This window comes from Patagioenas fasciata, chromosome 2 (assembly GCF_037038585.1).
Source record: "Patagioenas fasciata isolate bPatFas1 chromosome 2, bPatFas1.hap1, whole genome shotgun sequence".
Taxonomy (NCBI): domain Eukaryota; kingdom Metazoa; phylum Chordata; class Aves; order Columbiformes; family Columbidae; genus Patagioenas; species Patagioenas fasciata.
Window position 1 is genome coordinate 1,193,893 of NC_092521.1, and position 23,787 is coordinate 1,217,679.

At 65.4% G+C, this 23,787-nt stretch overlaps 1 protein-coding gene across 2 annotated transcripts; it reads right to left on the bottom strand.

Annotated features, from left to right (window-relative positions):
- Positions 1–1,166: 1,166 nt before the first annotated feature.
- On the bottom strand, positions 1,167–21,077 carry LOC136097623 (cytochrome P450 11B, mitochondrial-like). 2 transcript variants are annotated; one of them, XM_065830188.2, is made up of 9 exons: positions 20,831–21,077; positions 18,123–18,278; positions 15,528–15,727; positions 13,783–13,989; positions 10,836–10,990; positions 6,022–6,194; positions 4,759–4,837; positions 4,495–4,686; positions 1,167–1,501 (listed from the first exon to the last, which is right to left on the bottom strand). In XM_065830188.2, the coding sequence occupies exons 1-9, from the start codon at positions 21,046–21,048 to the stop codon at positions 1,388–1,390; spliced, it is 1,494 nt and encodes a 497-aa protein (XP_065686260.1). In that variant the 5' UTR covers positions 21,049–21,077; the 3' UTR covers positions 1,167–1,387. The 2 variants fall into 2 exon arrangements, with proteins under 2 accessions (XP_065686260.1, XP_065686261.1); XM_065830189.2 differs by lacking the exons at positions 18,123–18,278; positions 20,831–21,077 and adding an exon at positions 17,761–17,825.
- Positions 21,078–23,787: the final 2,710 nt, after the last annotated feature.

Here is a 23,787-nt window from a genome sequence, read left to right on the forward strand (position 1 = left end):
ATGGGAGGGCGGAGGTGTGGGGCTATGGGTGCTATAGGGGTGGGGGTGCAACGGGGGACACGGGGGGGTTTGCAATGTGGGGACCACAGTGCAGGGGTCATGGGGTGGAAGTGTAATGGGGGGCAAGGGGTATGGGGGCTGGGGAGGTACAGGGGTGTATATGGGGGGTTATGGGATTGGGGGGGTCATGGGTGGGGGTGTAATGGGGGGCAAGGGGTATGGGGGGGGCTGGGGAGGTACAGGGGTGTATATGGGGGGCTATGGGATTGGGGGGGTCAGGGGGTGTAATGGGGGTCAAGGGGTATGGGGGGCTGGGGAGGTACAGGGGTGTACATGGGGGGCTATGGGGTTGGGGGGGGTCATGGGTGGGGGTGTAATGGGGGTCAAGGGGTATGGGGGGCTGGGGAGGTACAGGGGTGTACATGGGGGGCTATGGGGTTGGGGGGGGGTCAGGGGGTGTAATTGGGAGCAAGTGATCTGGGGGGGCTGGGGAGGTACAGGGGTGTGTATGGGGGGCTATGGGGTTGGGTGGGTCAGGGGTGTAATGGGGGGCTATGGGGTCTGGGGTGGCTGGGGAGGTACAGGGGTGTATATGGGGGGCTATGGGGTTGGGGGGGTCAGGGGTGTAATGGGGGTCAAGGGGTATGGGGGGCTGGGGAGGTACAGGGGTGTACATGGGGGGCTATGGGGTTGGGGGGGTCGGGGGTGCAGGGGGGGAGGGCTGGGGGAGCAGTGGGGACTGTTGGGGATGCTGTTTTGGGGACCCATTTGTGGGGAGGCGCCCACTGGCAGTGACGGGGGGTTTGGGGATCCCAGGGACCCCCGACCTCTGTCCCCCCCCCCAGGACCCTCCCACTTCTGTGTTCCCCAGGGCCCCCAAGCCCCATCATCCCCCCAGGACCCCCACCAGCCCCAGTGCCCCCCCAGGACCCCCCACATGCCCTGGGCTGCTGGGGGGGTTGGTGCCACCACCCTGTCCGGGGTGGTCACTGTCACCAACCGGTGGTCCCCTGGGGGAGGGCTTCCAATAAAGGCTCTTTTCGAGGTTCTCTGTGCAGCCCCCCCAGTTTTGGGGGTGTCCCAGGTGTGGGCGTGGGCCCCTTGTCCCATCCCACCACCACTCGGGGTCCCCTGTCCTCCCCATCCCCCACAGATGAGGCCACCGCTGTGACTGCAAGAACACTTTATTGAGGGGGGGGGTCTGCTCTGCTCCCATCAGCCCCCGGGGCAGCTCATTTGCATGTGATTTGCATGGCTTTGGGGACCACGGGGTCCTGCCCCACCGCCCCGTCTCCACAACTCTTCTGGTTTGTCCCCTGTCTGAGGGGACCCTGGGGGGGTGGCAGGAGGGGTGTCCCCCCCAGGACCCCCCCGGGACCCCCCCGGCTCAGTCGAGGGTCCGGAAGGTGAGCAGGGGCGGGGTCTCGGGCATGAGGATGAAGCGGAAGACGGTGCGGATGTCCTCGGTGGACACCGCCTCCACCGTGAAGTTGCGCAGGACCTGGGGGGAACCAAGACATTGGGTCAGGCCACGGTGTCATTGAGTCAGGACAAGACACCCGGTGAAGCCAACACATCATTGGGTCAAGCCAAGATGTTGGGTCAAGCCAAGACATTGGGTCAAGTCAAGACACTGGGTCAAGTCAAGACATTGGGTCAAGCCAAATCATCCTTGGGTCAAGTCAAGATGTTGAGTCAAACCAAGATGTCATTAGGTCAAGCCAAGATATTGGTTCCAGCCAAGACATTGGGTCAAGTCAAGACATTAGGTCAAGTCAAGACAATGGGTCAAGCCAAGACATTGGGTCAAGCCAAGACATTGAGTCAAGCCAAATCATCTTTGGGTCAAGTCAAGATGTTGAGTCAAACCAAGATGTCATTAGGTCAAGCCAAGATGTTGGTTCCAGCCAAGACATTGGGTCAAGTCAAGACATTGGGTCAAGTCAAGACACTGGGTCAAGTCAAGATGTTGAGTCAAACCAAGATGTCATTAGGTCAAGCCAAGATGTTGGTTCAAGCCAAGACATTGGGTCAAGTCAAGACATTGGGTCAACTCAAGACACTGGGTCAAGCCAACACATTGAGTCAAGCCAAATCATCTTTAGGTCAAGTCAAGATATTGGATCAAGTCGAGACATTGGGTCAAGCCAACACATTGAGCCAAGCCAAATCGTCTTTGGGTCAAGTCAAGATATTGGGTCAAACCAAGATGTTGTTGGGTCAAGTCAAGATGTTGTTGGGTCAAGACAAGATGTCATTATGTCAAGCCCAGAGATTGGGTCAAGCCAAGATGTTGGTCAAGTTAAGATGATATCGTTAGGTCAGACCAAGACATTAGGTCAAGTCAAGATGTCACTGGGCCAAGCCAAGAGATTGGCTTAAGCCAAGGCATCACTGGGTCAAACCAAGATATTATAGGGTCAAGCCAAGACATCATTGCGTCAAGTCAAGTTGTCTTTGGGTCAAGTCAAGATATTGGGTCAAACCAAGATGTAATTAGGTCAAGCCAAGACACTGGATTAAGCCAAGACATCACTGGGTCAAGCCAAGACATCATTGGGCCAAGCCAAGACTTGGCATCAAGCCAAATCGTCATTGGGTCAAATGAAGAGATTTGATCAAGCGATGATGTCATTAGGTCAAGACGCTGGGTGAAGCCAAGATGTCACTGGGTGAAGCCAAGATGTCACTGGGTCAGGCCAAGACATTGTTTGGTCAAGCCAAGATCTTGTTGGGTCAAGCCAAGCCATTGGGTCAGGCCAAGATGTTGGGATAAGCCAAGAGGTTGGATCAAGCTGAGATGCTGGGACAAGCCAAGTCACCATTGGGTTGAGCCAAGAGATAGGGTCAAGCCATTTGGTCAAGCCAAGACATCGTTGTGTTAAGCCGAGAGATTGGGTCAAGCCGAGACATCATCGCATCAATCCAAGATGTCGTCAGGTCAAGCCAAGATGCCATTGGGTCAAGCCAAGTCACGATTAGGTCAAGCCAAGAGATTGGGTCAAGCCAAGATGTCATTTGGTCAAGCCAAGATGTCATTTGGTGAAGCCAAGACATCACTGCATCAAGCCAAGTCATCATTGGGTCAAGCCAAATTGTCATTGGGTCAAGACACTGAGTCAAGCCAAGTCATCATCGGGTTGAGCCAAGACACTATTGGGTCAAACCAAGTTGCCATTGGGTTGAGCCATGACACTGTTGGGTCAAACCAAGTTGTCATTGGGTCAAGCCAAGACACTGTTGGGTCAAGCCAACTCAACATTGGGTCAATCCAAGACATCTTTGGGTCAAGCCAAATTGCCTATTGGGTTGAGCGATGACACTGTTGGGTCAAACCAAGTTGTCATTGGGTTGAGCAATGACGCTGTTGGGTCAAGCCAAGATGTCATTGGGTCAAACCAAGATGTCATTTGGTCAAGCCAAATTGTCATTGGGTTGAGCCAAGACACTGTTGGGTCAAGCCAAGTTGTCATTGGGTTGAGCCAGAACACTGTTGGGTCAAGCCAAGTTGTCACTGGGTTGAGCCATGACACTGTTGAGTCAAACCAACTCAACATTGGGTTGAACCAAGACACTGTTGGGTCAAACCAACTCAACATTGTGTCAAGCCAAGACATCGTTGTGTCAAACCAAATTGTCACTGGGTTGAGTCATGACGCCGTTGGGTCTAGCCAACTCAACATTGGGTCAAGCCAAGATGTCATTTGGTCAAGCCAAATTGTCATTGGGTTGAGCCAAGACACTGTTGGGTCAAGCCAACTCAACACTGGGTCAAGCCAAGACATCTTTGGGTCAAGCCAAATTGCCTATTGGGTTGAGCGATGACACTGTTGGGTCAAACCAAGTTGTCATTGGGTTGAGCAATGACGCTGTTGGGTCAAGCCAAGATGTCATTGGGTCAAACCAAGATGTCATTTGGTCAAGCCAAATTGTCATTGGGTTGAGCCAAGACACTGTTGGGTCAAGCCAAGTTGTCATTGGATTGAGCCAGAACACTGTTGGGTCAAGCCAAGTTGTCACTGGGTTGAGCCAAGACACTGTTGGGTCAAACCAACTCAACATTGGGTTGAACCAAGACACTGTTGGGTCAAACCAACTCAACATTGTGTCAAGCCAAGACATCGTTGTGTCAAACCAAATTGTCACTGGGTTGAGCCAAGACACTGTTGGGTCAAACCAACTCAACATTGGGTTGAACCAAGACACTGTTGGGTCAAGCCAACTCAACATTGGGTCAAGCCAAGACATCGTTGGGTCAAGCCATATTGCCTATTGGGTTGAGCCATGACACTGTTGGGTCAAACCAAGTTGTCATTGGGTCAAGCCAAGACACTGTTGGGTCAAACCAACTCAACATGGGGTCAAGCCAAGACACTGTTGGATCAAGCCAACTCAACACCACGTCAAGCCAAGAGCTTGCACCAAGCCAACCCAACCACAGGGTATTCCAGGTCTGACACCCCTGGGGGTGTCCCGGGGGGGGTCCCCACTCACGTGCACGAGGAAGAGCAGCATCTCGGCCTCGGCCAGGCGGCGGCCGATGCACTGGCGGGCGCCGAAGCCGAAGGCCAGGGCGCGGAAGCTGGTGTCGTCCTTGCCCAGCCAGCGCGCCGGGTCGTAGCGCTCGGGGTGGGGGAACACGTCGGGGCTGCGGCCCATGGCGTACAGCGCCACCTGGCACAGCGTCTGCGGGGGCAGGGGGTCAGCGCCGGGACCCCCCCGCGTCCCCCCGCGTCCCCCCGCGTCCCCCGCGCTCACCCCCGCCGGCACGCGGTAGTTGTGCAGCACCACGTCGGTGGCCGGGTAGCGCTGGACCGTGATCCCCACCGGGTACAGCCTGGGGGGAGTTGGGGGTGCCCAAGGGGTGACACCCCCCCGGGAACCCCATGTTCCACAGGACTGCCCAGTAGCCCCAGTGTCCTCCCAGTCCTCAACTCCCAGTGTCCCCCAGTCCCCAGACTCCAGTCCCTCCCAGTTCCCAGACTCCAGTGCCCGCCGTCCCTGCCCAGTCCCCCACTCCCCAGGCTCCAGTGCTCCCCAGTTCCCCCATTCTCCCCCAGTTCCTCCAGTCCCCAGACTCCAGTTCCCCCTGTTCCCCATCCCCATTCCCCATTCCCCCCATTCTCCCATTCCCCCATTCCCCCCATTCCCCCCATTCCTCATTCGCCATTCGCCATTCCCCCCATTCCTCATTCTCTCTATTCCCCCCATTCCTCATTCCCCATTCCCATTCCCCGCATTCCCCATTCCCATTTCTCATTTCCCATTCCCCATTCCCCCCATTTCCCAATTCCCTATTCCTCATTCCCCCATTCCCCATTCCCCATTCCCCCCATTCCCCATTCCCCCCATTCCACCCATTCCCCCATTCCCCATTCTCCCCATTGTCCCCCATTCCCCCCATTTCCCCCGTTCCCCCCATTCCCCCATTCCCCATTTTCCCCATTCCCCCATTCCCCATTCTCCCCATTCCCCATTCCCCCCATTCCCCATTCCCCCTTCCCCCATTCCCCATTCCCCCCATTCCCCATTCCCCCATTCCCCATTCCCCATTCCCCATTCCCCATTCTCCCCATTCTCCCCATTCCCCATTCCCCCATTCCCCATTCCCCATTCCCCCATTCCCCATTCCCCATTCCCCATTCCCCATTCTCCCCATTCTCCCCATTCCCCATTCCCCCCATTCCCCATTCCCCATTCCCCCCATTCCCCCTATTCCCCCCATTCCCCATTCCCCATTCCCCCATTCCCCATTCCCCATTCCCCATTCCCCATTCTCCCCATTCCCCCCATTCCCCATTCCCCATTCCCCCATTCCCCATTCCCCATTCCCCATTCCCCATTCTCCCCATTCCCCCCATTCCCCATTCCCCCATTCCCCATTCTCCCCATTCTCCCCATTCCCCATTCCCCATTCCCCCCATTCCCCATTCCCCATTCTCCCCATTCCCCCTATTCCCCCCATTCCCCATTCCCCATTCCCCGCTCCCCCCGCTCCCCCCGCTCCCCCCCCGCACCCACCGCAGCGTCTCCTTCACGGCCGCGCGCAGCAGCGGGAGCGCGCTCAGCAGCTCGTGCAGCGGGGGCGCGCCCCCCGGCCCCCCCTCGGCCGCGCGCAGCTCCTCCCGCAGCGCGCGCTGCACCCCCGGGTTCCGGCCCAGCTCGAACAGCGTGAACAGCAGCGGCATGGCCGTCTGCAACGGGGGGACACGTCGGAACCCCCGGTGACACCCGGTGACACCCCGGTGACACCCCGGTCACATCCCGGTGACCCCCGGGACACCGGTCCCGCAGCGTGAACAGCAGCGGCGTGGCCGTCTGCAACGGGGGGACACGTCGGAACCCCCGGTGACACCCGGTGACACCCTCCAATGACACCCGGTGACCCCCCGGTGACACCCCGGTCACATCCCGCTGACACCACGGTGACCCCCGGGACACGGGTCCCGCAGCGTGAACAGCAGCGGCATGGCCGTCTGCAACGGGGGGACACGTCGGAACCCACGGTGACACCCGGTGACACCCCGGTGACACCCCGGTCACATCCCGGTGACCCCCGGGACACCGGTCCCGCAGCGTGAACAGCAGCGGCATGGCCGTCTGCAACGGGGGGACACGTCGGAACCCCCGGTGACACCCGGTGACACCCTCCAATGACACCCAGTGACACCTCGGTGACACCCCGGTGACACCCCGGTCACATCCCGGTGACACCACGGTGACCCCCGGGACACGGGTCCCGCAGCGTGAACAGCAGCGGCATGGCCGTCTGCGACGGGGGGACACGTCAGAACCCCCGGTGACACCCGGTGACACCTGGTGACACCCCGGTGACACCCCGGTCACATCCCGGTGACACCACGGTGACCCCCGGGACACGGGTCCCGCAGCGTGAACAGCAGCGGCATGGCCGTCTGCAACGGGGGGACACGTCGGAACCCCCGGTGACACCCGGTGACACCTGGTGACACCCCGGTCACATCCCGGTGACCCCCGGGACACGGGTCCCGCAGCGTGAACAGCAGCGGCATGGCCGTCTGCAACGCGGGGACACGTCGGAACCCCCGGTGACACCCGGTGACACCCTCCAATGACACCCGGTGACACCTCGGTGACACCCCGGTCACATCCCGGTGACACCACGGTGACCCCCGGGACACGGGTCCCGCAGCGTGAACAGCAGCGGCATGGCCGTCTGCGACGGGGGGACACGTCAGAACCCACGGTGACACCCAGTGACACCCGGTGACACCCCGGTGACACCCCGGTCACATCCCGGTGACACCCCGGTGACCCCCGGGACACAGATCCCACAGCGTGAACAGCAGCGGCATGGCCGTCTGCGACGGGGGGACACGTCAGAACCCCCGGTGACACCCGGTGACACCCGGTGACACCCCGGTGACACCCCGGTCACATCCCGGTGACACCACGGCGACCCCCGGGACACGGGTCCCGCAGCGTGAACAGCAGCGGCATGGCCGTCTGCAACGGGGGGGACACGTCAGAACCCCCGGTGACACCCGGTGACACCCGGTGACACCCCAATGACACCCGGTGACACCCGGTGACACCCGGTGACACCCCAATGACACCCGGTGACACCCGGTGACACCCGGTGACCCCCGGGACACGGGTCCCACAGCGTGAACGGCAGCGGCATCGCCGTCTGCGACGGGGGGGACACGTCAGAACCCCCCAATGACGCCCCGGGACTGACCCCCCCCACTGCCCCCCCCATTGACCTCCCAGTCCTCCCATTTCTCCCCAGTCCCCCCCAGCCCGTTCCAGCTCCTCCCAGTCCCCAGACCCCATTCCCGCCACTCCCCTTCAGTCCCCCGAGTCCCCCCCAGTCTCTCCCATCCCCCTCCAGCCCTCCCATTCCCCCCCAGTACCTCCAGTGCCCCCCATTCCCCCCCAGTCCTCCCATTCCCCCCGAGTCCTCCCAGTCCCCTCCATTCCCCCCCAGTTCGTTCCAGTTCCTCCCAGTCCCCGGACTCCATTCCCCCCCATTCCCCCGAGTCCTCCCCAGTCTTCCCCATCCCCCCCCAGTTCCTCCAGTCCTCCCATTCCCCCCCAGTTCCCCCAGTTCCCAGACTCCAGTGCCCCCCATTCCCCCCCAGTCCCCCGAGTCTCCCCGAGTCCTCCCATTCCCCCCCAGTCCTCCCATTCCGCTCCATTCCCCCCCAGTCCCCCCATTCCCCCCCAGTCCCACGAGTCCTCCCCAGTCTCTCCCATTCCCCCCCGGTTCCTCCAGTCCTCCCATTCCCCCCCAGTTCCCCCAGTTACCAGACTCCAGTGCCCCCCATTCCCCCCCAGTCTCCTCCATTCTTCCCAGTTCCTTCAGTGCCTCCCATTCCCCCCCAGTCCTCCCATTCCCCCCCAGTCCCCTCCATTCTTCCCAGTTCCTTCAGTGTCCCCCATTCCCCCCCCAGTCCTCCCATTCCCCCCCAGTCCCCTCCATTCTTCCCAGTTCCTTCAGTGTCCCCCATTCCCCCCCCAGTGCCCCCCATTCCCCCCCAGTCCCCTCCATTCTTCCCAGTTCCTTCAGTGTCCCCCATTCCCCCCCCAGTCCTCCCATTCCCCCCCAGTCCCCTCCATTCTTCCCAGTTCCTTCAGTGCCCCCCATTCCCCCCCAGTCCCCCCATTCCCCCCCAGTCCCACGAGTCCTCCCCAGTCTCTCCCATTCCCCCCCGGTTCCTCCAGTCCTCCCATTCCCCCCCAGTTCCCCCAGTTACCAGACTCCAGTGCCCCCCATTCCCCCCCAGTCTCCTCCATTCTTCCCAGTTCCTTCAGTGTCCCCCATTCCCCCCCAGTCCCCCCATTCCCCCCCAGTCCCCTCCATTCTTCCCAGTTCCTTCAGTGTCCCCCATTCCCCCCCCAGTCCTCCCATTCCCCCCCAGTCCCCTCCATTCTTCCCAGTTCCTTCAGTGCCCCCCATTCCCCCCCAGTCCTCCCATTAGCCCCCAGTCCCCTCCATTCTTCCCAGTTCCTTCAGTGCCTCCCATTCACCCCCCAGTCCTCCCATTCCCCCCCAGTCTCCTCCATTCTTCCCAGTTCCTTCAGTGCCCCCCATTCCCCCCCCAGTCCTCCCATTCCCCCCCAGTCCCCTCCATTCTTCCCAGTTCCTTCAGTGCCCCCCATTCCCCCCCCAGTCCTCCCATTAGCCCCCAGTCCCCTCCATTCTTCCCAGTTCCTTCAGTGCCTCCCAATCCCCCCCAGTCCTCCCATTACCCCCCAGTCCCCTCCATTCCTCCCAGTTCCTCCAGTGCCCCCCATTCCCCCCCCAGTCCTCCCATTACCCCCCAGTCCCCTCCATTCTTCCCAGTTCCTTCAGTGCCTCCCAATCCCCCCCAGTCCTCCCATTACCCCCCAGTCCCCTCCATTCCTCCCAGTTCCTCCAGTCCTCCCATTCCCTCCCAGTTCCTCCAGTGCCCCCCAGTTCCTCCAGTGCCCGCCATTCCTTCCCAGTCCTCCCATTCCCCCCCAGTATCCTCAATCCTCCCATTCCTCCCCAGTTCCTCCAGTCCTCCCATTCCCCCCCAGTCCCCCCAGTCCCCTCCATTCCCCCACAGTTCCTCTAGTGCCCCCCATTCCCTCCCAGTCCCCTCCATTCCCCCCCAGTTCCTGCCGTGCCCCCCAGTCCTCCCATTCCTTCCCAGTCCCCTTCATTCCCCCCACTCCTCCCATTCCCCCCCCAGTCCCTCCAGTCCCCCCCAGACCCCCAGTCCTCTCCATTCCCCCCAGTCCCCCCATTCCCCCCCAGCCCGTTCCAGCTCCTCCCAGTCCCCAGACTCCATTCCCCCCCATTCCTCCGAGTCCTCCTCAGTCTTCCCCATCCCCCCCCAGTCTCTCCAGTCCTCCCATTTCCCCCCAGTTCTCCCAGTTACCGGACTCCAGTCCTCCCATTCCCCCCCAGTTCCCCCAGTCCTCCCATTCCCCCCCAGTCCCCTCCATTCCCCCCCAGTTCCTGCCGTGCCCCCCAGTCCTCCCATTCCCCCCCAGTCCCCTCCATTCCCCCCCAGTTCCTGCCGTGCCCCCCAGTCCTCCCATTCACCCCCAGTTCCCTCCATTCCCCCCAGTCCTCCCATTCCCCCCCAGTCCGTTCCAGTTCCTCCCCTCCCATTCCCCCCCAGTTCCCCCTATTTCGCCCAGCCCCTCCACACCCCCCCAGTCCGTTCCATCCCCTCCAGTCCCCAGACTCCATTCCCCCAGTGCCCCCCATTCCCCCCCAGTCCGTTCCATCCCCCCCAGTCCCCAGACTCCATTCCCCCCAGTCCCCCCATTCCCCCCAGTCCGTTCCATCCTCTCCAGTCCCCAGACTCCATTCCCCCAGTGCCCCCCACTCCCCCCCAGTCCGTTCCATCCTCTCCAGTCCCCAGACTCCATTCCCCCAGTGCCCCCCAGTCCCCCCCAGTCCGTTCCATCCTCTCCAGTCCCCAGACTCCATTCCCCCCAGTCCCCCCATTCCCCCCCAGTCCGTTCCATCCCCCCCAGTCCCCAGACTCCATTCCCCCAGTCCCCCCATTCCCCCCAGTCCGTTCCATCCCCTCCAGCCCCCAGACTCCATTCCCCCAGTGCCCCCATTCCCCCCCAGTCCGTTCCATCCCCTCCAGTCCCCCCCATTCCCCCAGTCCCCCCATTCCCCCCCAGTCCATTCCATCCCCTCCAGTCCCCCCCATTCCCCCAGTCCCCCCATTCCCCCCGTCCATTCCATCCCCTCCAGCCCCCAGACTCCATTCCCCCCAGTCCCCCCCATTCCCCCAGTCCCCCCATTGCCCCCCAGTCCATTCCATCCCCCCAGTCCCCCGACTCCGCCCCGCCCCCCCACGCACCGTGTCGACGCCCCCCGCGGTGAACTCGGTGACATTGGCCTTGATGGCGTCGAGCGGCAGCTGCCCCTGGAGCAGCAGCTCGGCCAGGAGCCCCCCGGCCGCCCCCGCGCCCCCCCGGCAGAACTCGCGGTAGATGCGCTGGATGCTCTCGTCCGCTGCGGGGGGACACTCAGCACCCCAAAAACGGGGGGTGGCGGGGGGTGGGGGGTACCCCCGGAACTGCTCCCCCCCTCACACCCGTTCTGCCCCATGGAGGTCACCGGAGGGGGGGGACCCCGCGGGAGGGGCACAGGAGTCGCCCCCACGAGATGTTGGGGGTCGCACAGGGTGGGGGGCACCCCAGGATCATCCCCTCCTCAGTCCTTCCCAGTTCCCCCCAGTCCCAAGATTCAAGTGCCCCCCAGTACCCACAGTCTCCCCCAGTCCCCAGTGCTCCCCAGTCCCTCCTATTCCCACCCAGTCCCCAGATTCCAGTGCCCCCCAGTACCCACGGTCCCTCCCATTCCTCCCCAGTCCCAAGATTCCAGTGCCCCCCAGTACCCACAGTCCCCCCCAGTTCCCAGTGCTCCCCAGTCCCTCCCATTCCCACCCAGTCCCTCCCAGTCCCCCCAGTCCCCAGATTCCAGTGCCCCCCAGTCCCCCCCAGTGCCCCCCAGTCCCTCCCAATCCCCCCAGTCCCCCCAGTCCTCAGCCTCCAGTGCCCCCCAGTTCCTCCCATCTCCCCCAGTCCCCAGTGCCCCCCAGTCCCTCCCATTCCCACCCAGTCCTCCCAGTCCCCAGATTCCAGTGCCCCCCCTGTCCCCCCCAGTCCCCAGTGCTCCCCAGTCCCTCCCATTACTCCCCAGTCCCTCCCAGTCCCCCCCAGTCTCCAGTGCTCCCCAGTCCCTCCCAGTCCAATCCAGACTCCCCAGTGCCTCCCAGTTCCCCCAGTCCCCAGACTCTAGTGCACCCCAGTACCCCCAGTGCCCCCCAGTTCCCAGTGCTCCCCAGTCCCTCCCGTCGCTCCCCAGTCTCCCCATTCACTCCCAGTCCACCCCATTCCCCCCCAGTTCCCCCATTCACTCCCAGGAACACTCCCCGCCCCGTTTCCTCCCCCTGGAGGTCACGCAGCGTGGGGGGGACCCCGCGGGGGGGTCACAGGAGCCCCCCCCCATGTTGGGGGGTCTCGGAGGGTGGGGGGCACCCCAGGAACGCCCCCCCTGCCCCAACCTGTTCCTGCACCCGCCGTGCTGGGCCAATCTGGGTTGGGGGGTTCCCACAAACGGGGGTGTCCCAGAGGGTGGGGGTCCCGCAGGGTGGGGGTGCCCTATAGGGTGGGGGGTCTCGCAGGGGGGTGTCCTGCGAGGTTGGGGCATCCCGAGCGTTGTGGGGTGTCTCACAGAATGGGGGGGTCCCTCAGAGTGGGGGTCCCACAGAATAGGGGGGGTCCCTGTGTGTGAGGTCCAGCAGAACGGGGGGGTCCCTCAGAGTGGGGGTCCCTAATAATGCGGGATGACCCTGAGGGCGGGGTCCCACGGGATGGAACGGTCCCTCAGGGTGGGGGCCCCAAAAAATGGGGGGTGTCCGTGGGGTCCCACAGAATGGGGGGGTCCTCACGTGTGGGTGTGTCCCTCAGGGTGGGGGGGTCCCTCCGAGACGATGTCCCTAAGACTGGGGGGTCCCGCAGGGTGGGGGTCCCATAGGATGGGGGTCCCTCCGGGCCGATGTCCCTAAGACTGGGGGGTCCCTCTGGGTGGGGGTCCCTCCAGGCCGGTGTCCCTAAGATTAGGGGGTCCCTCCGGGTGGGGGTCCCTCCGGGTCAGCGTCCCTAAGACTGGGGGGTCCCTCCGGGTGGGGGTCCCTCCGGGCTGGTGTCCCTAAGACTGGGGGGTCCCTCCGGTTGGGGGTCCCTCCGGGTCAGCGTCCCTAAGACTGGGGGGTCCCTCCGGGTGGTGGTCCCTCCGGGTCAGCGTCCCTAAGACTGGGGAGTCCCTCCGGGTGGTGGTCCCATAGGATGGGGGTCCCACAGGGTGGGGGTCCCTCCGGGTGGGGGTCCCTCCGGGTGATGGTCCCATAGGATGGGGGTCCCACAGGGTGGGGGTCCCTCCGGGTGGGGGTCCCTCCGGGTGATGGTCCCATAGGATGGGGGTCCCACAGGGTGGGGGTCCCTTCGGGTGATGGTCCCATAGGATGGGGGTCCCACAGGGTGGGGGTCCCTCCGGGTGGGGGTCCCATCGGATGGGGGTCCCTCCGGGTGGGGGTCCCATAGGATGGGGGTCCCTCCGGGTGGGGGTCCCTCCGGGTGATGGTCCCATAGGATGGGGGTCCCTCCGGGTGGGGGTCCCTCCGGGTGATGGTCCCATAGGATGGGGGTCCCACAGGGTGGGGGTCCCTCCGGGTGATGGTCCCATAGGATGGGGGTCCCACAGGGTGGGGGTCCCTCCGGGTGATGGTCCCATAGGATGGGGGTCCCTCCGGGTGGGGGTCCCTCCGGGTGATGGTCCCATAGGATGGGGGTCCCACAGGGTGGGGGTCCCTCCGGGTGATGGTCCCATAGGATGGGGGTCCCTCCGGGTGGGGGTCCCTCCGGGTGATGGTCCCATAGGATGGGGGTCCCTCCGGGTGGGGGTCCCTCCGGGTGATGGTCCCATAGGATGGGGGTCCCACAGGGTGGGGGTCCCTCCGGGTGATGGTCCCATAGGATGGGGGTCCCTCCGGGTGGGGGTCCCTCCGGGTGATGGTCCCATAGGATGGGGGTCCCACAGGGTGGGGGTCCCTCCGGGTGGGGGTCCCTCCGGGTGATGGTCCCATAGGATGGGGGTCCCACAGGGTGGGGGTCCCTCCGGGTGATGGTCCCATAGGATGGGGGTCCCACAGGGTGGGGGTCCCTCCGGGTGATGGTCCCATAGGATGGGGGTCCCTCCGGGTGGGGGTCCCACGGGACGGGTCCCGGTGCGCGCCCCCGCACCGTGCTGGAAGATGGTGTCCCAGGCGCGCAGGTGCTCGCTCCAGAGCGGGGGGTGCAGGCGGCGCAGCAGCGGGGGGGGCAGGAAGAGCAGCGGCAGCGTGGTGCGCAGCATCGTCTCCACCGCCGCGATGAAGCGCTGCGCGGCCCCCCCCGCCGCGCCCCCCCCCAGCAGCCCCAGCCGCTGCCCGTACAGCGCGTACGTGCTGGCTGGGGGGGGACACATTGAACACCTTGTGACCCCCCCAGCCCCAGTCACTGCCCGTACAGCGCGTACGTGCTGGCTGGGGGGGGACACATTGAACACCTTGTGACCCCCCCAGCCCCAGTCACTGCCCGTACAGCGCGTACGTGCTGGCTGGGGGGGACACATTGAACACCTTGTGACCCCCCCAGCCCCAGTCACTGCCCGTACAGCGCGTACGTGCTGGCTGGGGGGACACACACGTTGTCACCCCCCCCCCCGCAAAGCACTGTGTCCCCTGGGGTTCCCACTGTCCCCCCTCCATATCCCCTTGGGGTCCCATCTTGTGTCCCCCCCCACTTCCATCCCCTGGGGTCCCACTGTCCCCCCCACATCCCCTGGGTGTCACACCTTGTCCCCCCCCCCACAAAGCACTGTGTCCCCTGGGGGTCCCACTGTCCCCCTCCATATCCCCTGGGGGTCCCACTGTCCCCCCTCCATATCCCCTTGGGGTCCCATCTTGTGTCCCCCCCCACTTCCATCCCCTGGGGGTCCCACTGTCCCCCCTCCATATCCCCTGGGGGTCCCGTCTTGTGTCCCCCCCCGCTTGCATCCCCTGGGGGTCCCACTGTCCCCCCCCCACATCCCCTGGGTGTCACACCTTGTCCCCCCCCCCACAAAGCACTGTGTCCCCTGGGGTTCCCACTGTCCCCCCTCCATATCCCCTGGGGGTCCCACTGTCCCCCCTCCATATCCCCTGGGGGTCCCGTCTTGTGTCTCCCCCCGCTTGCATCCCCTGGGGGTCCCACTGTCCCCCCCCACATCCCCTGGGTGTCACACCTTGTCCCCCCCCCACAAAGCACTGTGTCCCCTGGGGTTCCCACTGTCCCCCCTCCATATCCCCTGGGGGTCCCGTCTTGTGTCCCCCCCCACTTCCATCCCCTGGGGTCCCACTGTCCCCCCCACATCCCCTGGGTGTCACACCTTGTCACCCCCCAACAAAGCACTGTATCCCCTGGGGGTCCCACTGTCCCCTCTCCATATCCCCTGGGGGTCCCATCTTGTGTCCCCCCCCACTTGCATCCCCTGGGGGTCCCACTGTCCCCCCACCTGGGGTTCTGGGTGTCCCATTTGTGACCCCCCCATCCTGTCCCCTGGGATCCTGGGGGTCCCACCTTGTCCCCCCACCCTGGGTTCTGAGTGTCCCACTTGTGACCCCCCCCCTCCCCATCCTTTGGGGTCCCAAGCGGGGGTCCCAGGTAGGGGTCCCGGTTGGGGGGATCTTGGGTGGTGATCCCGGGTGGGGGTCCCGGGTGGGGGTCCCAGATGGGGGGGTCCAAGTGGGGGTGCTGTGTTGGGGGGGGGTCTCGGGTGGTGATCCCGGGCGGGGGTCCCAAGAGGGGATCCCAAGGGGGGATCCCAAGGGGGACCCCAGGTGGGGGGAACTTGGGTGGCGATCCCAGGCGGGGGTCCCAAGGGGGGTCCCAAGGGGAGTCCGAGGTGGGGGTCCCGGGTGGGGGTCCCGGGTGGGGGTCCCGGGGTGTGTCCCGCGTCCCCCACGCACCCTCGAGGGTGAAGCGGAAGAGCAGGGGGTGCAGGTCGAGGGTCAGGGCCCCCCCGGGGGCGTCGCGCACGCGGGGCCTCATGGCGGCGGCGAAGTCGCGGGCGACGGCGTCGAGCAGCGGCAGGAACTTGCGGGTCCCGGCCGGGCTCAGCACCTCCCGGTTCAGCGCCAGCCGCGCCGCGCGCCACGCGGGGCCGTTCCTGCGACACGGGGACAGGGGGACACGGCTGCTGGGGCTGCGCGGGGACAGGGGGACAGGGCTGCAGGGGGACAGGGGACAGGGGGACACGGGCTGCAGGGGGACAGGGGGACAGGGCTGCAGGGGGACAGGGGGACAGGGGCTGCAGGGGGACAGGGGCTGCAGGGGGACAGGGGGACAGGGCTGCAGGGGGACAGGGGGACAGGGGCTGCAGGGGGACAGGGGGACACGGGCTACAGGGGGACAGGGGGACAGGGGCTGCAGGGGGACAGAGGGACAGGGCTGCAGGGGGACAGGGGCTGCAGGGGGACAGAGGGACAGGGCTGCAGGGGGACAGGGGCTGCTGGGGGACAGAGGGACAGGGCTGCAGGGGGACAGGGGCTGCAGGGGAACAGAGGGACAGGGCTGCAGGGGGACAGGGGCTGCTGGGGGACAGGGGGACAGGGCTGCAGGGGGACAGGGGCTGTAGGGGGACAGGGGGACAGGGCTGCAGGGGGACAGGGGCTGCTGGGGGACAGGGGGACAGGGCTGCAGGCGGACAGGGCTGCAGGGGGACAGGGGGACACGGGCTGCAGGGGGACAGGGGGACACGGGCTGCAGGGGCTGCACAGGGGACAGGGGATGCAGGGGGACAGGGGGACACGGGCTGCAGGGGCTGCACAGGGGACAGGGGATGTAGGGGGACAGGGGGACAGGGGTTGCAGGGGCTGCACAGGGGACAGGGGATGCAGGGGGACACGGGCTGCAGGGGCTGCCTGTGCTGTATGTGCTGCCTGTGCTGCCTGCAAGTGCTGCCTGAGCTACCTACAACGGCTGTGCTGCCTGCAAGTGCTGTGCTGTCTGTGCTGCCTGCGCTGCCTGCATGTGCTGCCTGTGCTGCATGTGCTGCCTGTCCTGCCTGCAACAGCTGTGCTGTCTGTGCTGTCTGCATGTGCTGCCTGTGCTGCCTGAAACAGCTGTGCTGTCCATGCTGCCTGTGCTGCCTGCACTGCCTGCAATGGCTGTGCTGCCTGCATGTGCTGCCTGTGTTGCCCATGCTGCCTGCACTGCATGCAACGGCTGTGCTGCCTGCAAGAGCTGTGCTGCCCATGCTGCCTGCATGTGCTGCCTGTGCTGCCTGCAACAGCTGTGCTGCCTGTAAGTGCTGCCTGCAACAGCTGTGCTGCCTGCAATGGCTGTGTTGCCTGTGTTGCCTCTGTTACCTGTGCTGCCTGCAATGGCTGTGTTGCCTCTGTTGCCTCTGTTACCTGCACTGCCTGCAATGGCTGTGCTCCCTGTGTTGCCTGCACTGCCTGCCCGTGCTGCCCATGCTGCCTGCACTGCATGCAACGGCTGTGCTGCCTGTGCTGCCTGCAAGAGCTGTGCTGCCCGTGCTGCCTGCGCTACCTGCAATGGCTGTGCTGCCTCTGCTGCCTGCAAGTGCTGCCCATGCTGCCCGTGCTGCCTGCACTGTCTGCAACAGCTGTGCTGCCTGAAACAGCTGTGCTGTCCATGCTGCCTGTGCTGCTTGTGCTACCTGCAAGTGCTGCCTGCACTGTCTGCAACAGCTGTGCTGCCTGAGCTGCCTGTGCTGCCTGCAACAACTCTGCTGCCTGAAACAGCTGTGCTGTCCATGCTGCCTGTGCTGCTTGTGCTGCCTGCAAGTGCTGCCTGTGCTACCTTCACTGTCTGCAACAGCTGTGCTGCCTGCATGTGCTGCCTGTGTTGCCTGTGCTGCCTGCAATGGCTGTGCTCCCTGCCTGTGCTGCCTGTGCTCCCTGCCTGTGCTGCCTGTGCTCCCTGCCTGTGCTGCCTGTGCTGCCTGAACTGTCTGCAACAGCTGTGCTGCCTGTGCTGCCTGCAATGGCTGTGCTGCCTGCATGTGCTGCCTGTACTGCCTGCCTGTGCTGCCTGTGCTGCCTCTGCTCCCTGCATGTGCTGCCTGTGCTGCCTGTGCTGCCTGTGCTGCCTGCACTGCCTGCCGGTTCCGCAGCTCCGGGTGCGCACTCCCCGTGTCCCCCCGTGTCCCCCCCGTGTCCCCCCGTGTCCCCTCACAGCAGGAAGAGCCCGCAGGGCTGGTTCCGCAGCTCCCGGTGCGCACTCCCCGTGTCCCCCCGTGTCCCCCCGTGTCCCCCCGTGTCCCCTCACAGCAGGAAGAGCCCGCAGGGCTGGTTCCGCAGCTCCCGGTGCGCACTCCCCGTGTCCCCCCGTGTCCCCCCGTGTCCCCTCACAGCAGGAAGAGCCCGCAGGGCTGGTTCCGCAGCTCCCGGTGCGCACTCCCCGTGTCCCCCCGTGTCCCCCCGTGTCCCCCCGTGTCCCCTCACAGCAGGAAGAGCCCGCAGGGCTGGTTCCGCAGCTCCCGGTGCGCACTCCCCGTGTCCCCCCGTGTCCCCCCGTGTCCCCCCGTGTCCCCTCACAGCAGGAAGAGCCCGCAGGGCTGGTTCCGCAGCTCCCGGTGCGCACTCCACGCCTCGATCCCGCGGCGCCGTGGGAACGGCCCCTCCGCCCGCAGCAGCTGCGCCGCGTCCCGCGGGAGCAGCACGTTCACGCACTGCGACGTCCCCACGCGCTCCCTGCGGACACGGGTGGGTCAGGGGACACCCCCACACACACCCCCATACACACCGCCTGGGGACCCCCCACCCAGCACCCCCTGTGGGACCCCATCAGACGGGACCGCCACCCGCCCACGTGCTCCCTGCGGACACGGGTGGGTCAGGGGACACCCCCACACACACCCCCATACACACCGCCTGGGGACCCCCCACCCAGCGCCCCCTGTGGGACCCCATCAGACGGGACCATCCTACACCCACGTGCTCCCTGGGGACACGGGAGGATCAGGGGACACCCACCCACACCCCACACCCCCCCCACACACACACCCCCTGGGGACTCCCCACGCAGCGCCCCCTGTGGGACCCCGTCAAACGGGACCGCCCCCCGTCCACGCGCTCCCAGGGGACACGGGCGGGGGGCGGTCAGGGGACACCCCCCACACACCCCCACCCATCGGGCATGACCACCCACGCGTGGTGGGGTCGCCAGGTGGGTGGGGACAACACGACCCTGGGGAGGTGACAACTACGTGGGGTGGGATGGGACAACTGGGAGCACCCAACCCGGAGGGGGTCACAACCTGGGGGGCACCAGGATGGGATGGGGTCAATGGGGACCCCCCAACCAGGGGGTCCTGTCATTCTGGGGGTCCCTGGATGGGATGGGGTCAACTGGGACCACCCAGCCAAGAGGAGGTGACACTCTGGGGGTGCCGAGGATGGGATGGGGTCAATGGGGATCATCCAACCAAGAGGAGGTGACACCCTGGGGGTCCCTGGATGGGATGGGGTCAATGGGGACCACCCAACCAGGGGGTCCTGTCATTCTGGGGGTCCCTGGGATGAGATGGGGTCAATGGGGAGCACCCAACCAAGAGGAGGTGACACCCTGGGGGTGCTGAGGATCGGATGGGGTCAATGGGGACCCCCCAACCCAGGGTCTCCTGCCACTCTGGGGTTCCATGGCATGGGGTCAATGGGGAGCACCCAACCAAGAGGAGGTGACACCCTGGGGGGTGCCAAGAATGGGATGGGGTCAATGGGGACCACCCAACCAAGAGGAGGTGACACCCTGGGGGTGCCAAGAATGGGATGGGGTCAATGGGGACCACCCAACCAAGAGGAGGTGACACCCTGGGGGTCCCTGGATGGGATGGGGTCAATGGGGACCACTCAACCATGGGGTCCTGTCATTCTGGGGGTCCCTGGGATGTGGTCAACTGGGACCAGCCAACCAAGAGGAGGTGGCAACCTGGGGGTGCTGAGGATGGGATGGGGTCAATGGGGACCACCCAACCAGGGGGTCCTGTCATTCTGGGGGTCCCTGGATGGGATGGGGTCAATGGGGACCACCCAACCAGGGGGTCCTGTCATTCTGGGGGTCCCGGGATGGGATGGGGTCAATGGGGACCACCCAACCAAGATGGGATGGGGTCAATGGGGACCACCCAACCAGGGGGTCTTGTCATTTTGGGGGTCCCTGGATGGGATGGGGTCAATGGGGACCACCCAACCAAGATGGGATGGGGTCAATGGGGAGTACCCAACCAAGAGGAGGTGACACCCTGGGGGTCCCTGCATGGGATGGGGTCAATGGGGAGCACCCAACCAAGAGGAGGTGACACCCTGGGGGTCCCTGGATGGGATGGGGTCAATGGGGACCACCCAACCAGTAAGTCCTGTCATTCTGGGGGTCCCTGGATGGGATGGGGTCAATGAGGACCACCCAACCAAGAGGAGGTGACACCCTAGGGGTCCCTGGATGTAATGGGGTCAATGGGGACCACTCAACCATGGGGTCCTGTCATTCTGGGGGTCCCTGGGATGTGGTCAACTGGGACCACCCAACCAAGAGGAGGTGACACCCTGGGGGTGCCGAGGATGGGATGGGGTCAATGGGGACCACCCAACCAGTAAGTCCTGTCATTCTGGGGGTCCCTGGATGGGATGGGGTCATTGGGGACCACACAACCAAGAAGAGGTGACACCCTAGGGGTCCCTGGATGTAATGGGGTCAATGGGGACCACTCAACCATGGGGTCCTGTCATTCTGGGGGTCCCTGGGATGTGGTCAACTGGGACCACCCAACCAAGAGGAGGTGACACCCTGGGGGTGCCAAGAATGGGATGGGGTCAATGGGGACCACCCAACCAAGAGGAGGTGACACCCTGGGGGTCCCTGGATGGGATGGGGTCAATGGGGAGCACCCAACCAAGAGGTGGTGACACCCTGGGGGTCCCTGGATGGGATGGGGTCAATGGGGACCCCCCAACCCAGGGTCTCCTGCCACTCTGGGGTTCTATGGCATGGGGTCAATGGGGACCACCCAACCAGGGGGTCCTGTCATTCTGGGGGTCCCTGGATGGGATGGGGTCAACTGGGACCACCCAACCAAGAGGAGGGGATGCTGAGGATGGGATGGGGTCAATGGGATGCTGAGGATGGGATGGGGTCAATGGGATGCTGAGGGTGGGATGGGGTCAGTGGGGTCCCCCCAACCCAGTGTCTCCCACCACCCTGGGGGTCCCCACGGCCAGAGGGTCCCCCCGTTCTGCAGCCCCCCGACCTGTAGACGGGCCCGAGGCGCCGGAAGGCGCCGTCCATGCGCAGGTGGAAGTCCTGGAAGCCGCCGGCGCGCCAGACGCGGTAGAGGTTGAGCCAGCGGTTGCGCCCGTCGCACGGGATGGACTCGAAGGGGCGCGTGGCCGTGGGGACCCCCGCGGGGACCCCCTCGGGGACCCCCCCCGAGCTCAGCGCCCGCCGCCCCCCCGCCCAGCCCCGCATGCTCGGGGGTTCGCGCCTGCGGAGCCGCCGGCGCCGCTTTTATGGCCAAGGCCAAGGTCACCGCGTGACGTGGGTGCGGGGCCGCGTGGGGCCCGCGGGGAGCGGGGACGCGGGCAGCGACCCCTGCAGGGCTGCGCGGCGCGGACGCTCCGCCCCACAGCACGCGGACCCACAGCACGCGGACCCACAGCACCCACAGCACACGGACCCACAGCACCCGGACCCACAGCACCCACAGCACACGGACCCACAGCACCCGGACCCACAGCACCCACAGCACACGGACCCACAGCACGCGGACCCACAGCACGCGGACCCACAGCACCCACAGCACACGGACCCACAGCACCCGGACCCACAGCACCCACAGCACACGGACCCACAGCACCCACAGCACACGGACCCACAGCACACGGACCCACAGCACCCACAACACCCTGACCAACAACACACAGACCCACAGCACCCACAGCACCCGGACCCACAGCACACGGACCCACAGCACCCACAGCACCTGGATCCACAGGACCCAACCCCACAGGACCCTGCCCCACAGGACCCACAGCACCCGGACCCACAGCATCCCGCCCCACAGCACCCACAGCACTCTGACCAACAGCACATGGACCCACAGGACCCCCGACCCACAGCACCTACAGCACCTGGACCCACAGCACCCACAGCACCTGGATCCACAGGACCCAACCCCACAAGACCCTGCCCCACAGCACCCACAGCACCCCGCCCCACAGCACCCTGACCCACAGCACCCACAGCACCTCGCCCCACAGCACCCTGACCCACAGGACCCCGACGCACAGCACCCACAGCACACGGACCCACAGCACCCACAGCACCCCGACCAACAGCACACAGACCCACAGCACCCACAGCACACGGACCCACAGCACTCACAGCACCCAGACCCACAGCACCCACAGCACCCGGACCCACAGCATCCAGACCCACAGCACCCACAGCACACGGACCCACAGGACCCAACCCCACAGCACCCACAGCACCCGGACCCACAGCATCCCGACCCACAGCACCCACAGCACCCTGACCCACAGGACCCAACCCCACAGCACCCACAGCACCCGGACCCACAGGACCCCGACCCACAGCACCCACAGCACACGGACCCACAGCACCCACAGCACCCTGACCCACAGGACCCAACCCCACAGCACCCACAGCACCCGGACCCACTGCTCGACAGCACCCTGACCCACAGAACCCAGCCCCACAACACCCAGACCCACAGCACCCAACCCCACAGCACCCACAGCACCCAACCCCACAGCACCCAGACCCACAGCACCCAACCCCACAGCACCCACAGCACCCGGACCCACTGTCCCACAGCACCCACGGCACCCGGACCCACAGCACCAGGACCCACAGCACCCAGCTCCACAGCAGCTGGACCCACAACACCCAACCCTACAACAACCAGCCCCACAGCGTCCAGACCCACTGCCCCACAGCACCCAGACCCACAGCACCACAGCACCCAGACCCACAGCACCACAGCTCCCAGACCCACTGCCCCACAGCACCCAGACCCACTGCCCCACAGCATCTGGACCCACTGCCCCACAGCGTCCAGACCCACTGCCCCACAGCACCCAGACCCACAGCACCACAGCACCCAGACCCACAGCACCACAGCATCCAGACCCACTGCCCCACAGCACCCAGACCCACTGCCCCACAGCATCTGGACCCACTGCCCCACAGCATCCAGCCCCACAACACCCAGAGCACCCTGACCCACAGCACCCACAGTACCTGGACCCACAGCACCCTGACCCACCACCCCACAGCACCTTGTATCACAGCACCCCATAGAACCCTGACCCACACATCCAGCCCCATGGCACCCTAAACCCCCAGCCCCACAGCACCTTGACCCACACACCCAGCCCCACACAACACCCAGCCCTGCACCCCTAACCCAGCCCCACAGCACCCACAGTACCCCACACCCCCCCACCCAGCGCCCTGACCCACAGCACCCAGCCCCCCAGCCCACCCCCCCAATCGCCCCCCCCCCCGAGCCAGGGTGGTCTCCGCTATGGGGCAGCCCCACGGCGGGGGTGGGGCGGTGGGGGGGATCGGCCCCCCCGTTCCTCACACTGGCGATGCCGGGGCTAAAAATAGGGGGGGTCAGGGGGGTCAGGGTCCTGCTGCTATTCCTGGGGAGCGCGGCCATGACGGGGGGGGCGGCACGGGGGGAACGGCCTGGGCGGGGGGGCGGGGGGGCTGGGGGGTGGGGGCTGTGGGGTGGGAGCTGTGGGTCAGGGGGCTGTGGGGCTGGGTTTTATGGGGTGGGTGCTGTGGGGCTGGGAGCTTCGGGTCAGGGTGCTGTGGGGAGGGGGCTGTGGGGTGGGTGCTGTGGGGAGGGGGCTGTGGGGTGGGTGCTGTAGGGCGGGTGTTGTGGGGTGGGAGCTGTGGGGCTGGGGGCTGTGGGGTGGGTGCTGTGGGGTGAGACTGTGGGCTGTGGGGTGGATGCTGTGGGTCAGGGTCCTGTAGGTCTGGGTGCTGTGGGGCTGGGGCTATGGGGTGGGTACTGTGGGTCAGGGTGCTGTGGGGTGGAAGCTGGGGGGCTGGGGGCTGTGAGGTGGGTGCTGTGGGGTGGGTGCTGTGGGGTGGGTGCTGTGGGGCTGGGGGCTGTGGGTCAGGGGGCTGTGGGGCTGGGTTTTGTGGGGTGGGTGCTGTGGGTCAGGGTGCTGT

Bases quoted from the DNA above. Each gene is read 5' to 3' on its own strand.
- LOC136097623 (XM_065830188.2), bottom strand. From the start codon at position 21,048: ATGCGGGGCTGGGCGGGGGGGCGGCGGGCGCTGAGCTCGGGGGGGGTC. The intron at 10,991-13,782 runs GTGCGGGGGCGC...GTCCCCCCGCAG, and splicing joins GGACACCATCTTCCAGCACG to CGGACGAGAGCATCCAGCGC. The intron at 4,687-4,758 runs GTGAGCGCGGGG...CTGCCCCCGCAG, and splicing joins ACTACCGCGTGCCGGCGGGG to ACGCTGTGCCAGGTGGCGCT.